This window comes from Marmota marmota, unplaced genomic scaffold (assembly GCF_001458135.2).
Source record: "Marmota marmota marmota unplaced genomic scaffold, marMar, whole genome shotgun sequence".
Classification (NCBI taxonomy): Eukaryota; Metazoa; Chordata; class Mammalia; order Rodentia; family Sciuridae; genus Marmota; species Marmota marmota.
In genome coordinates this window covers 11,675,607-11,691,694 of record NW_026000057.1, presented here as the reverse complement: position 1 = coordinate 11,691,694, position 16,088 = coordinate 11,675,607, and the positions used below count along the sequence as shown (strand labels likewise).

General features: G+C 38.0%; 1 protein-coding gene across 2 annotated transcripts in view; it reads left to right on the top strand.

Moving 5' to 3' along the window:
- Nucleotides 1–16,088, top strand: part of Dchs2 (dachsous cadherin-related 2) — a 261,750-nt gene that overhangs the window by 225,916 nt on the left and 19,746 nt on the right. For both annotated transcript variants that reach the window (XM_048813546.1, XM_015484405.2), the window contains 3 exons: nucleotides 832–1,043; nucleotides 4,226–4,377; nucleotides 15,385–15,515. In XM_048813546.1, the coding sequence (XP_048669503.1) occupies nucleotides 832–1,043; nucleotides 4,226–4,377; nucleotides 15,385–15,515 (495 nt within the window). The remainder of the gene's footprint in view (nucleotides 1–831; nucleotides 1,044–4,225; nucleotides 4,378–15,384; nucleotides 15,516–16,088) is intronic.

The window sequence follows — 16,088 nt, the reverse complement described above, 5'->3', positions numbered from 1 at the left end:
TTATGACTAGAGCAGAGAGGGCAAAGTAGAGAAAGATGTGAGTGAAACTTTGCAGGTGGGTGAGGCCCGAGTGAGTGGACCCTTGCAGGTTAAAGATGCTGAACTTCATCCTGTTAGCTGTCAGAAGCCCGTGAAGGATTTTATACAGGACAATGACAGCATCCATTTTTATTTAGTTCAGAATGGAAACTGGATTGGTGGGGAGACCAGGTAAGTGGCTAATGCAGGGGACAAAAAGGGAAATGCTGATGGCTTGGAGGAGGGCAGCAGAAGAGGTGGATTAAGAGACTTTGGAAGGTGCACTTTGCAGATGTGGCAAAGGGCTCCATATGGAGAGAGAAGGATGGTTGAAGAGAGAACTCCCAACCGGGTGCTATGGAGTACCCCAGTAATCCCAGTGACTTGGGGGCTGAGGCAGGAGGATCACAAGTTCAAAGCCAGCCTCAGCAACTCAGCAAAGCTCTAAGCAACTTAGTGAGATCTGTCTCAAAATAAAAGATAAAAAAGACTGGGGATGTGGCTCAGTGGCACAACACCCCTGGGTTACTGGATAATCCCCAGTACCCCCAAAATAAATAAATAAATAAATAAATAAATAAAGAGAAAGCTCCAGATTTTACATATTTTATGGATTCTTTCCCTCTACATGTTTAAACCCTGCAAATACCTGTTAGTTCACAGCTCTTTCCACAATGACCATCGTCAGTGGGGACGAGAGGCCTGCCAATGGGAGACTGGTGGGAACGTGAGCCTATGAGTCAAGGGTAACTTGGATCTCTTTAAAAATAACACTACATTCTCTCTTTTCTTTCTCCTTGGGAATAAAAATAGGACAACTCACTGTGAAAGAACCCAAATTCCTCGATTTTGAAGTCAGAAATGAAATGCAACTCATCATTGTAGCTGAAAGTGGCGGGCACAGAGCCTACAGCAAAGTCGCAGTCTTGATACAGGATGTGAATGACAACTCGCCATGCTTTGGGCAAAGGTTTTATCAGGCTTCAGTGTCTGAAGGCCAGCCCTACAACACTCACATCATACAGGTGAACAGAAGTGTGTGTGTGTGTGTGTGTGCACTTGTGTGTATTAATTATTATCAGTGTACAACAGAATGTCAAAGGCTTCTGTCCAACACATTAATTAAAATGTAAATGTCCCACTGGGAGTGGAGGTGCATGCCCATAATCCTAGAGGCTCTGGAGGCTGAGGCAGGAGGGTCACCAGTTCAAAGCCAGCCTCAGCAACTCAGCAAGGCCCTAAGCAACTTAGTGAGACCCTGTCTCTAAATAAAATATAAGAAGGCCTATGGATGTGGCTCAGTTTTTATGCACTCCTAGGTTCAATCCTCAATACAAAAAAAAACAAAAACAAAAAAACAAATGTCTCCAGGTACAGCATTTAAGGGTTGAATGAAACCTTAGATTGAATGAAATCTGAAATTTCTACATTCACTCTTGTTCCTCTTTATTCATTCAGTGCTCCATTGCAGCCCACCTGGTTTCTCTAGGGACTCTAACACTGCAGGCACTAGAGGGACACTGCAGGACCACAAAAAAAAAAAATGACTAGACTTTCAAATATGTACAGTTTAGGGGGGAGGTTGGAAATATAAGTATAAAATCAAATGTTATACAATTAATGTTATAATAGGATCTTGCAATGAGTGTCATGAGAGCAAACAGGAGTGATTCACAGTCTCCTCTTGGAGGGAAATGTGACACTTCACAGAGGACTGATCTTTGCATCAGGTCTTACAGGTGAACAGGCAGGTGGACAGATCCTCTGTGTTTCAAGACTCACCTCATCTCATTGATGAGCCCCTAACAGTAAGAGAATCTGTTCACTGTCTAGTGTTCTAGCTCTAAGCCTCACCCATTCTGGGTAGTGTTTCTTCTTGCTTCAGGACTAGTGCCCATTTTTTCCTTTCCCTTCACCATTAAACTACGTTTTGTAGTCAAGAAGCTGGGCATCAAAGGATCTGCAACTTCCTGCGAATCCGCAAAGAAAATCAGCATAAAACCATCTTCCTGGTAAAGATAGCCATAGAATGGGCGTTGCCTTTGGCCCCTGGAACGCTGCTGGTGTGACCAGCACCTCATACTTATCACATCATGGGTTTCTTCTCTGGGCTACATATTTATATGGAATGCTAGCATTTTCAGGACAAGATCTCCAATACTTCTTTACATATAGTCACCTGAATATATAGAAAGACGCCTTCTTTTTACTTGAAGTGCAGTTCCTGATGCACACGCGCTCCTCTGTTGCGGGGGACCAGTTGAGTCGCAGCTCTGCTGGAGGTTCAGCTTCGTGCCCCTCAGTGCCACACACACACAATCCGGGATCCTCGTGTATATTATTGCAGATTTATTTGGTATTAGAGAAGCCTGTTTTCTCCAGTCACCAACCTGGTCCACAAGTGCTGTCTTTACTCTGATTTCAGCCAACACTGGGATGTTTAAGAAAGTGATGGTGGCGATGGCAGATCCTTTTGCAAGGAGGATTTCTGCATGGAGGCCTGTGGCGTTGCCCTTCTCTGTCCCCCATGCTAATCTGGGTAGGGCCAGACTGCTCCCTGTGGAGTAAGTGCTCGTGAGGATGCCTTCAAAGCCCAGGTGCCTAAATCAGGGAGAATCGGGTTCACCAGTGCCTCAGGTTATTGCAGACTTCTAGAAGGTTGAGTCAGGGATAGACATGATGCATTTTGTTCTTCCCATTTTTAGATTGCTTAGTTCCTAGGAAGCTAGCACTGCCATTCTCTGTCCTGCTAGAAAGAGGTTATACCAGTCTACTTCCTGGGTTTTGCTACCTAACTGCGCATAGGCCATTTTGTCTGCAATTCTAGAAACTTCCCTTGAGGATCTGCTCCTCCTTGCTGGGGTGCAGACTTGGCAGTTGTATCAAAGACTGACTAACCTCCCACCCTGCCCCACCAGAGGTGCTGTGCATTGCCTTAGTCTCAGTCAGACGGACTTTCTCTTGGAATTTGAAGGGACATCAAGACAGAGCAGAGCTGATTCATTTTGATGGCAACAACCCGAGGAAGCTGTGCTGTAGATCCCCAGAGTTGCTCAGCTTCTTGTTCACCAGGTAGTTATCTTGCCGATGCATACCTTTCTGAAGTTAGCCGTGGTGCACACGTGTTACCAGCATCCTAAAACACTGTTCCATGTCCTTACAAGGCCCACCTTCTATACCACTTCTAAGTATACACCTCAAGGGATGTGATGGGCTGTATTTGTCCCCAGTTGGAGACTAGTTTCTCTTCCTGGTGATCCCAAAGGACACCATGTATTGATGCCTTTCTGTACCCCATAATTGGCTTGTGCACCCTCCTGATGAGGTCCTGAATGCTTCACTAGGGCCACTAAGATCTGGTGGCAGTGGGAAGGATGGATCAAGAGAGTAAGGATTAGCAGCAAAATCCCACTGCGACATCCAAATAACAGCCCAGGAGAGAGAAGACAATGGACATAAGCTAAGGCTGAGGGGCACAGAGTATGTAGAATTTTTTTTTATTAATAAATCAGAAACTTATTCTTAAATAAGATCTTCAATCCATTGATATAATTGATTCAGTGATTAAAATTTAATTACACAGTACATCTCCATGGAGAATGAGGCCAAACATTTTTTCCAGCTTCAGTACTACTTTTCTAACTCATCAAATCAAGTGATCGGGATCTCAATTTATTAGCACTAAACCTAGGCTGTATCTTTTTTAAAGATCCCTTTAAGTTAAAACTTGAATCAAACATAAAAAATCTGCACATGGCTTATTTTATAGGTGATGGTTTAAACAGGAGGATAAAACAGCAAATGAAAATTATTTTTCACCATATGAAGGTTTCCTGTAACACTTATTTCCTTTTCTGGTGCCAGCCTGAATCCATTTACAGCTCTGGAAATCTTCTATTCAAGCAAATTAGATATTTTTTCCAGCAATTTTGCCTATTGCACAAAATTATAGCTCAAGAACATGTGAAAGTTATTTGGAAATCCTTTGGATGAGTATGCAGAAAATTTCATTTCCCTCATCACGCACTTTATTATAAAGTTAAATGTAAGCTTCAGGCATTGTTTTTATTTTTTTGAATGTTTGTAATGGTGATTTTTAAAATGCATTAACAACCTGTGATTCCTTTATAATGCATTTCTCTGAAAAGCAAGCTTATCCCATATTGCAGATTAAATCCTATCTAATGGAAGAGTCGGTTCCTCATAGGTTTTTGCTACTGACCTGGACAGTGGGTTAAATGGCCTTATTGAGTATTCCATTCTCTCGGGCAACCAAGAAGAAGCCTTCCAGATTGATGCTCTGAGCGGGGTGATAACAGCAAATTCGATTCTGGATTACGAGGCCACCAGCTCCTACAGGTTTGTCCAGGATTCATGTACATTTGATCCACTTTTCTGCTTGGTGTCTAGTAGAGTCATTGCTTGGGTCTCAACATCCTGTATATGGGAGCTTAACTGTAAAATGTGTTTTCTTTTGATCCCGTTTATGGTTACCTTTTTTGACATGTAAAAATAGTCTTAGAAATAATTTTGTATATAGAAAAAGGAATGAGACCTGATCTAAGATTTTAGGAATTTGTGATGCTGTTAAATGTAGAGAGAGATTAAAAAAATGTTTGTGACATGCCTTCTGAACCATAGCACCCTCTGCAAATGTTTACTGTTCTTATTTTTAAAACAGTGAAGACGGAATGAAAAATTCTTTATTCTTATTTTGTGCACAAAAGTACAATGTTGTCATCAGGGTTCTTGTGGCAGTACTATGTCCTAACTGAAATAATTGAAATGATCTTATTAAAAGCATATGTTCAAAGTTAAACTGCTTTTGTCTGGTATGCCAGCCTCATCCAAAACACTATACAGGAGAGAGTAATAGTGTCACAGATCTTCTGTGTATTTTTAACAGTCAGTGCTACAAAAGTCTAGAGTTACATGCAGAGATATTTGTGGCATCTCAGTCTGTAAAAGCAAAAGACTCTTCGGAACCACCACAAGGAGGTACTGCAAAGGACAATGGCATGACCCTTCCATGATACACCAAGAAACTCACTTTAAAAAAGAAAGGGGTGTGTCTGTGTTTGCTGCTGAGGGGAGAAAGCTCTAGAACATGTGGTGTGTAGTGCTTACACGGTGTGACTCTGAGGAAAAGCTCGCGTATGTACTTGGGAAGCTTCTGGTAGGTGCTGTTAACCTTGTTTGTCTTTGGCTAATTGGGTGAGTGTGTTGGGGTTAAAGAGACTTGGCTTTCTTGTTGTACATTCCAGTGTGCTTTATATTTGTTTAACCATTTTATGTTTTTTCAAGAGCATTTGCATACACACTACAGCAGTGCCCCTTTATCGTGGGAGATGTAAGACTGCCAGAGGAAGCCTGAAACCCCATGAAGTAGTGAACCCTATATATGTTGTATTTTTTCCTATATTCCCTGCAGCATTACCACATGGTACCAGAGTTAATCTGTTCTGCCATGTTTTATGCTCTGGTGCCTCCCTGGCATCACTACTCTTACACTTTGGAGATATTATTAAGTAAAACAGGGTTATTGAACACATTCACTATAATACCACAACAGGCAATCTGATAATCAAGTGGTACTAAATGACTAACAGGTGGGTAGTGTATACAGTGCGGATACACTGAACTAAGAAATGATTCATGCCCAAGCAGGACAGAGCAGGACAATGTAAGTTTTCGTCACACTATCCAGAATAGCATACAATTTAAAAATAATGAATTTTTTATTACCAGAATTTCCATTTAATATTTTTGGGCAACAGTTGACTTGGGAAATTGAAACTGGGAAGTAATACCACAGGTAAGGGAGGGCAGACACCATTTTATTTCATTTAATCCTTACAGCTACCTCACAAGGAAGTTCAGGTTGGCATTTCATATTTACTGATCAGGCAACAGAGATACACTAGCTTGTTCAGGGTCACAGACTATTTAGGGATCAAACTTGGACTTGCACTCAGCTATTCTGATTCTGAGTCACACTATTACCATACAAACTACAGAGCAGACCTCTTACTCAGAGAAAAAGAGATATAAAAATGGCTGGGTCAATATTCTCCTATACCAGACTTCTTTCATGTTTTATGAGGAAAGTGGAATATATCAATGGTAATAAACAATGAGAACTGATTAAAATAGAATAGGTTCCTGGATGGATTGAAATAATTAGCAACTAAAAACCTTCCAACTCTAAGAGTTTAATCAAGTTCTTTTTCATTTAATATATTTCAAAATATTATTTCCAAAGTACTTTTTAAAGTTTAAGACCTTGCCATGTATTAATTATTAGGAAATTTTTAAGTAATATTTTAGTGTAATCAATTTTTATGACACAATGTGTCAATATTTAAAAACCTATTTCCACCACATTGTTTCTTTAGTAATTTGAGCATGAAGTATTTTTTCCCTCTCTGTGGATGACTGTAGGTAAATCTCGGTGCTAGTTGAGTGATTGCAAATCAGAGATGATTGACAGTGCTGTGTTGCAGGAGCTAAGCATTTCCCAGTTATAATTGACTTTTCTGTTATAGTGTTCCTCTTATTCAGTGAAGTCTAATTAACAATTAAATCTAACTTCTTTCAACTTTTTCCTATTTGCGTCATGGTTTCTATGTTCCCAAGATCTAAATTGGTCCCAATATTTTAAAATAGATTTCTCCAAATCCCCATGAAGAAGTTAACTCAAGACTGGGAAAAGTGAAAACAAAGAGAAGTTGAAACCTATCCACCCCTGCCACACACACACACACACACACACACTCCACAGACACATGCATGCCCACGCTCACACATCATCTCCAGCATTACTAAAGCAATAAAGTATTTTAAGCTTCTTGCCTCTCCGGGTTCTCCTCTAACCCACTCCCAACCCCTGCCTGCCCTCTGGCTTCCATTTTTCTTTTTTTGAGCTTATGTGGTGATAGGGATTGAACCCAGGCCCTTGTGCCTACTAGGCGAGCACTCTGTCCCTGAGCTACATACTGAGTATGTAGCAATGAAAATTATAGGATGATTTTCCTCTTGTCTGCTACACCCTGGGTGAATGCTTTGGAAGTGCTTTCATTTAGTTTTCAACTTTACTTTTAAAGTACTGCTATTTTGTCTCATTGAGGAAAATATTCCTAATCCCAAAACTTGGTTTTAAAATATACATTGAGGGAATAAAAGGACATAGTGTCAGTTATGATTTTACTAAGCATAAATAAATTAAATAATTTTAGTTTTCATATGAGGGCACATTTGATAAAACTCAGTGGGAAGGTGACAAATTATCAAATAGGCATTAAGCTTTGTCTGATTGATTTATCTAAATTTATAAAAACTGTCTACCAGAAAAAAAGCCAAAGATACAAAGACAAATCAGTCCTTGTTCTCAGGGAGATTCATATTGGGGTCCTAGTAAAACCCCATGACAGCATATTAATAATCACAACAGTAGCCATTTATGGAGATCCTGCTTTACATTTATTATCTAATTGAATTCTTATAGCATGATGTACAAAATGAAGGTCGTAAAATTCAGGTAAAGTTGCTTGGCCAAAAATAAAACTAGTAAATGATAAAATGTGAAAGCAGCCCATGAGAATGGTCATAGTAGAGCTTCCTAGAACAAAAAAATTAAAGTTTGAAATAATGTTAAAAAATAAGCCCCAGCTTACAACTGTGAAATAGCACAGTTCAGTGTGAATGCCAAAATGAAGTTTGAGTTAATGGTTTCTGCTACTGGACTCATCACTGATATAGACATATCATTGTTTAATTTGGCAATTGGTATTCATATAAGCCTTGTAACATTATAGGGCCCAAATTTTTAATTTTTTGAGGGACTTTAAATAAAAATGAGCAAAAATCCAAGTCAACTGATTGTTTATTTAGATGTTTAAAAATTCAACTTCTATGGCATAAATATTCAAGATGAAAAAGCAATTGTTTGTCAGAAGCAACGCTCAACTTACAGTACACTCTCCATTTAATATTCACTGTGACTAATGAGAAACACAAGGAAAGCAATTGAGTATACAGGGTGAGAAATGGACTGAGGTACTAATGATCTTTTCCAAAATATTCAACTTATAAGCATCAGTGTTGGGAATGGAACCCCAGTTTATGGACAGCCTATGGAAAATGAATGGAAGTCATTTTAGTCAGAAGGTCGTGAGGAAGGCATGGATGTACTACAGTATTTTGTATGCTTGGAAATAATGAGCCATGGAATATACCTGAGAATCAACTGAGTGTGTAGTAACCACAGAGGTTGGCAGGCTGCAGGTAAATTTTGAATGATTTTATATCACATATAATGAAAATTGTACTTTATTCTGTGGCCATAGAAAAGATGAGCAGTTGAATGAATGTTCTCTCTTTATTTTGTAAAGCTATATAGTGATGGATGACAGAAAACTTGCTTCAGGAAGACAAGGCAGGCAAGTTAGGCAGCATCTAATAAAGATCTGTTACCCAGATGAAGGGACTGTGCTCATTGGTTTTCCTTTATTATAACAAATACCAGAGATAAATCTACTTAGAAAGATAAAAGGTTTATTTCAATTGAGTTTTGAAGACTTCAGTCTATGATTAGTGGGCCCATTGCTTTTGGGCCTATGGTGGTGCAGTAGCTCATGGGAGGGAGCATGTTTTAGAGCAAAATCATTATCTCATGACTGGAAAATGAAATAGGAGGAGAGGGAGGAGCTTGTATCCCACAATGCCCCTTGAGGGAACACTTCCCATTGTCTAAAGACCTCCCTCTAGGCCTCATCTTCTAGAGGTTCCACTGCCTCCCAGTAGTACCCTGGGCTGTGGAATAATCCTTTAACATGGGCCTTTGGGGGATATTCAGATACAAACAATAGCAGGGACATACTTAAAACTTGATCCAGCTATGGGACCATAGGGACTTGGTGATAATTTTAATTTATTGAATGTAGAAGGAAATAGAAAATGGCTCTGAAATGTCTGCCTACGAAAGACAGGGGAATAGATGAGGATTAAGAGTCAGTGCAAGAGCAAAAGTAAAGATTCCCTTTAGACAGTTGAAAATCGTGATCTGAAACTCAGAAAAGGAATCTTGAGTCAAGATTGTAAGTTGAGGTTTATCCAGAGAAAAGGTATAAAACGGAACACCCTAGGGAGAGCCTGGAAGATGAGCCTGGGAGGTGGTGAGTTATCGCCTCTGAGGATCAGACAGAAATAGAAACCAAACTCAGGGGATAGAAAGAGCCAGAAAAAGAAGGTGTCCTGGAAACCAAACAGAGAGTTTGGATTGGGTAAAAGAACAAGACTTCAAACTGTATTGGGTTAGAGTTTCTAGAAGTATTCCTCCCTGTAGGAAGTTTGCAAGAAATAAGTTTGTACTGAATTGGTTTCTAGCAAGATAATTTACCAAGATAATCCATATTAATTTTTTGAGGGACTTTAAATAAAAATGAGAAAAAATCCTAGTCGACTGATTGTTAATTTAGATGATTAAAAATTCAACTTCTATGGCATAAATATTATTATTAATATAAAGTTGTTAAATTAACATTTAAATTAAAAACTAATTTTCATAAACAAAACTATTTGATGTATTAAGTAAGCAAATACACCTTCCCATTACAAACATGTATTACAGACACCATTATTCTTGGATGATCAAACAACAAATATTTCTTTGCCATTCGCTATTATTATTATAAGAGTGTCTGTGAACTTCAAAGAAAGGATTTTATTTAAATTTAAATAAAAACTTTTGGCCTCATCTGACTGATGCTTTTTGCTCACTTTCCTGCGGGAGTCTCCTGAATGCAAATGTTCTCTGACCTTGTATACTTGACAAAGACCAAAATATTAGCACAGCACTTTTAGTTTTCTGAGCGCATTGGCAGGATTATTTCCTTTGAAGAAATTTCAACGAATTCCATTGTGATCTGGCATTTCTTTTCATTTCAAACAAGGCCAAATAAGAACTTGAAGGTTTATGGTGTTTATGTCCACAATTTGGAAGAGACCTATGCATGGAGACCCACCAAAATGATAGATAGAAAGCAGATTATGAGGGAGAGAAGAATGACTAAAATAGGAAGCAGAGACAATTAGAACGGACTACTTCTTTCTCAGCAATGCCATATTAAAAGGAAGGAATGTCATATGGTGGTAACCAATGGGAATTCAGGCTTGACACTAGGGTGTACTTTCAGAATGGGCTGGATTTGGGCAAGCTTTGGACCAAGCTCCTAACATATGGGCTTTTGGGTGACATTTCAGATCTGAACTATAGCAATGGCCTTTTATAATACATACTTAATATTATATGACTATCTAAATGTTTTCTTCATAGCCAGATATGTGATTTTATTTCCTTTCACACACTCCCCCTGCCAAAACCAAGCTTCCTTGAGTTAATTACCACCAATCGGTTTTGCTCATCTTACTCAATTTGCTATGTCCATGTATCAATTTCTTATAAATGGTCCATCAGCTTTGTTATTCCACCCATCTTTTTCTCTTCCAAATGCCTCTCATATCAAATAATCTATCTAGTTGCTTTTTTTTTCCCCCGAGGCCTCGTTTCTGCTGCTTTATGCTCTCCTGGGCTAGCCTGGAGGGTTTGATTCAGGGAGCACTGGTTTATCCCTCACTATTTCGGACCCAGAGTTTCCAGATCCCATGCACGCCCTTCTAAGTTCTTTTCTCTTCCAGTCGCTTTGTAGGAAAAGTTGCCAGAGATGTAAATTATCTGTGTCTTTGCATGTTTGAAAATGACTTCATTGTACTCTCACATGTGATGTATGCAATAGACAATACAGAGGTTGACAAATATATTTTAGAATTTTGAAGGCATTGTTCTTTTACCTATAAAACCCATCATTGCAGTTGGGAAGTCTTATGTATTTCTAATTCTTTTACTTTGTATGATTTTTTTCCTTCTCTATGGAAGGTTTTAGATTATTTATTTTATCCATGACATCTAGAAATGTTATGATTATGTACTTTGGTGTATTTCTCCTCTTTAGTTCAGTTTTCTTTAAATAAGGAGACTTTTGTTCCTATTTTCATGTATTCTTTCATTGATAACTTCCTACCCTCTGTTTTTATTTTTTGGTTTGTATTTTGTTTGTTTGTGTTGTTCTATTTTCCTGTTCAGTCAGTTGTTAGATCACGTCAGTGTATACTTTGTTAGCTGTATATTATTTCTACTTTTTGTTTCTTTCTTGGTTGTTTTTTGTAATTTTAGTTTTCTGGAATATTATCTTAATTTTAATCTTCTTAATTTTTATTTATTTTCTAGTTTAAAATGGGATATATGGCTTTCTAGTTCTAGTTTTTATTTATATCTATCTGTATATCTGTATCTATCTATATAGAGAGATGTAGATATAGATAAATAGATACATTTTTACTTCCAAAGGCTCTTCCATGATCCTTGATTTTTTTTTGTAGTATCCTGTTCTTGTTTTATTAATGTGTTGTCTTCTGATATCTCTCCAAGGGCACTCATTAGAATTGATTTTATATTTTCTTTTATTCTTTTCAATATCTGTTCCCACTTGGCTCCTTTTTTCTTTTTCTTTTGAGCTCTCCTTTTCTTGCTGGGGGCTTACTGATGATTGCCGGGTGTGATTTAGGCAACAGCAAAGTTATTAGAATCTCGAAATGAGCTGAATGAGCCTGACTAGCACAATTCACTTTCAGATGAACCAGAGAGGACATAGACTGTTTTCCAGATGACATTCCAATGGCCATAGATAGAGTCCACTTATCTGAGGTGGGGGCTTTCATTTCTTTTGTAAAAGTCCCTCAATATTAATTAACCAGCAGGAACGTCATCAGGCATTCTTTTGTCTGGAAGTGAAAGGCAGCAGGCAGAGGGACATGATTCTTCTGAATTTTGGTTCAACAGAGTCTTCCTAGTTATATCTCAACACACCCTTTTTCATGTCTTGGGTCTCTCCTTGTTTACCTGGGGGGAAAAAAAAAACCCTGCTCTTCATTCATCCTTCTATTTGGATGTATTGCTAAATATAATTTATTCTTAGAGCAATTACACGTCCATGGCAAAATTGAGAGGAAAATATAGAGCTATTTCATTATCCCTATCTCACACATATGCAGCAGAATACCCACTAAAGCAGTACATTTGTTATGATCGATGAAGCTACACTGACATATCACTACCACCTGAATCTTTAATTTAAATTAGGGGACACTTTGGATGTTGTATATCCTGAACACATTTTAATCTTTGATTTTCTCCAACTCACTCATCTATAACCACTCTTGAATCTTCTTATATCTTTTAGAAATGTTGATGCTTCTCACCTACTCCACCCACTAATATTTTCTCCCATTTCTTTTTAGCCTTATGGATTTACACATTATTTTAGATTGCCTTGCTATCACTTTTGTAGAATCTTGGAAAGAAGAGGATATAAACTTGAGAAGTCAGATTACCATCTTTAACCAGAAGTCATACTTCTTTTTTAGATGGTTCTGATGCTGACTGATCACTTTTAGTTTCCTTAGGATTTGAAAAGGAATGGAAAATTTTTCATAGACATCTAAAATATAGATGAGAAAGAGTTTTTGAAAAATTTCCTACCAACATATTTACTGTTTTAAGGCAATTACAAAAGATCCTGTCTGGTCAAAGGCCTCATTTAATGTTTAGCATGGTGAAAGAAGTTTCCCATGGTTGAGAGAATAGGAAAAATATGTTCTGAACTTAGAACGGTCTGTTCAAAATCTGGTCAGTTTCATTTATAGTCTCTGTTGATCATAATAATCAGGGCAATAGTTTTGTAACATGGAGCCAGTTGGCCTGGCTACAACCAATAGTTTCACAATGACTGCCAAGGAGCCATCATGGATGGCTTGAGGTCTCACAGACACTGTATGTAGAATCTCTGCAGATCTACTTTCATAATTTTTTATTTGTTCTTCAAGCCATTGAGAAACCTTTTTTTGCCATTTTATTTTGAAAATGAACTACACATTTTCCTTACTTTTTTGTTTTTGAAAACTGCCATAGAAATTGCATAGAAGCCCTGAAGTTATAGTATTCTGAAAATAAGGATGGTTTTGACAACAGTAGAAGAGTTGATGGAACCTTAACTTTGGGATCTTGGCTAAGACTAGGTGACCCTGGAGAAGGGCAGGCAGCAAGGGAGGACAACACTATGAGTTGATTACTTCTAGCAAATTATTTCCATATGTACCTTATTGGTGGTCATACTAACAAACTTTCCACTTGAAATTGTTCCTAGGACTATGAAATTCAAGTGGTTGTGGTGATAATCTCAACTCTGAAAGTGTAGAAGGCACTAGCTTTGTGAATGTTAAGATTGACAGTAGTCATTTGCTACTAAATGGAGTCCAAGTCAAGAATGAGTTGATGCTTATTTCACCTCATTTTCAAATTTAGGATTGAAAAAGGTTACTTAAAAGGGTCTAACAATGGAAAATAAAGTAGAAAGGTATCTACTTCCAAAACTCAGTTTCTTAAAAGTTAGTTTCCACAACTGGGCAAGATGGATACCACCTCTGAAAGAAAGACCATCTTCTAATTGACATCTCACTTTTTGATGCAACTTCTTCCCCCCGGACTTCATAGTGTTTAGAAAGAAGTTAAAAACAAGCTAATGATTTTTTATTAGGGTGCTGTGTGTATATAGCAAGAGAGGCACATTGAAGGAGTATCAAATAGTAGAGCAAAGCTTTCCATGTGACCAGGACTGGAAGTTGAATTCTATGTCTGTCATATAGTACATATGTGACCTTGGGCAGATTGTGAGAATCCAATGCTCAATCTATTTTCTTTTCATTTCTTTTTTTTTTTTACTTTCTTTCTCCTTCCCTCCTTCCTTCCTTTCTGAAAATAAAATAAAGTAGCCACCTGATCTCAAGGAACTTATAGAAGAGGTAGACAAATGAACCTTTAAGAACTAAAAGCAGTGATTGCTAGGGTAGAAAAATGTACAGGGTGCCATGGGGATTGATAAAGGGGAAGTTGAGAGGTCAGTGCAGTCTTAAAAGAGATTTGAGATTTGGAAGGCCATGAGGCATAGGGACAGGGATTCTAGACAGAAGTCAGGTCATAGAAGGTCATGTGTACATGCTTGGGGTTGGACAACCTTGACAAGAAGGACCAGGAAAGGTTTTAAGGATGGGGGAGGGGATTGTACAAATTGAATTTTAGTTTTTAAATTTTATTTAGTTTCTGATGGAACCTTGTGCATGCTAAGTGAATGTTCTACCACTGAACTACATCCCCAGCCCACAAGTAGGATTTTAGATAGAGAAATTGAGCTTCACTGTGGGTGATGGATAGGAACAGATGAGACCTTTGTAGGGGAGGTTGGTACATACAAGAAGCACCCCAAGTGAGAAAGGATACAATATCTAAACATCATCACAGGTGTAAAGATAAGGGATGAGTCTGCAGGGACGGACTTGCTTAGGTGTGCCCAGAACATTCTTGGATTTAGCACTGAAAATTTCATGTCTTATTTTGCCTGGATTGTACTGGTTTTGAAAACACTGCAAGTCCACGTTCCAGAAAACTTTTCAGTTCTCGGCAAAGTATGATTGATGGCTGATAATACTACTTGAATGAAGATTAGGCTTTGAAGGAAGACAGGAGTATAGTGAATAAAAGCACCAATCCAAGTAACATTCAAAAAGTAAATCAATCAGACCCAGTGCCTCATATATGCTAGGTAAACACTGTACCACACTACCACTGAGCTATATTCCCAGCCACTACCACCCCATGTATATGGAGTATGTGTGTGTGTGTGTGTGTGTGTGTGTGTGTGAGAGAGAGAGAGAGAGAGAGAGAGAGAGAGAGAGAGAGATTGTGGCATTGTCCTTTATTCTGTAATTTTGATTGATTTGAAATCCCAATCTTAAAAAATAGCAGTGCAAAGCAATCTTTTAGTAGTTCTGTCTTTGTTGGTACAGTAAAATGGAAATGTCGCAGTATTTTAGGTTGTACATGGCAGAGTAGAAGAAATCTGCTTATCCAAAGTATAGATATTAGTGTTTGTAATTTTTAGGTTGTTCTTGGTAGGATAGGATTAAATTTTACACTCTTATCTCCCAGAAGTGGTCCATTAATTTTGACATTAATGTTTCATGATCCCTGGAAGCTTGCTGGATTTGATTCTCCAAACATGTCAAAATTTAAAAAATTTCAGGCTACCATTCTTACGAGAAATAAATTTTAAATGATACCATTTAGAGAAAGCCAGGGGAGAAATAAAAGTAGCTAGTCAGCTCATTTTAAGATTTTCAACTAGATATTTGATATTTATGTTGTTTTTTTTAATTCCTGGATGGTGAGTAACATTCCTTGATTCTTTTCCAAACCAGATTGATCGTGCAAGCCACGGATAAAGGGCTGCCCAGGCTTTCTGATACAACTATGATCGAGATTCGAGTGATTGATATAAATGACAATGCTCCAGTTTTTGTCCCCTCTGAAGCAGTAGAAATTGCAGAAAGTAAGTGTGGCAATTTGGTGTGGTGGTTTTGATTTACTTATATCATTTATCATTTCTTTCAGCCAGACACTATGTTAAGTATGAGTGCTAGCCCTGCACAGCCATGCAAGCTTGGAAATTTTTATCTTACTTTTATAGCATTAAAAATGAATGGTTAAATATCAAATGTTAAATATCAAATGTCAAAGGAGTTAACTGTTAAAACTGGGATTTGTATTCAGATTAGCAAGAGGCTGAGTCCCCCTCTGCCAACTGCCATTCCATATAATATCTGTTTATGTGCAGACTTGCCTTAAAAATTAAACTTTTCTGAAGAAGCAGGGTTTTTTTGGCTGTGGAAACAGTGAATCTTCTCTGAGAAGAAGCAATGTTCTTAGACTCCTAGCTTCGTCAATCTTTGCAAGATACTAATGACAATTAATGAAATAAGTTGGATGTTGGTTGAACAAAGTCATCGTTTTCCTCCCTAAGTCCCCTAGACTTCAATAGTTGCATCACACTAATGGTGGATGTTGAAAATATAAAGTTTTTTTGTGATAGATGGATTAATCTTAATTGTTTGGGTATGTGAGT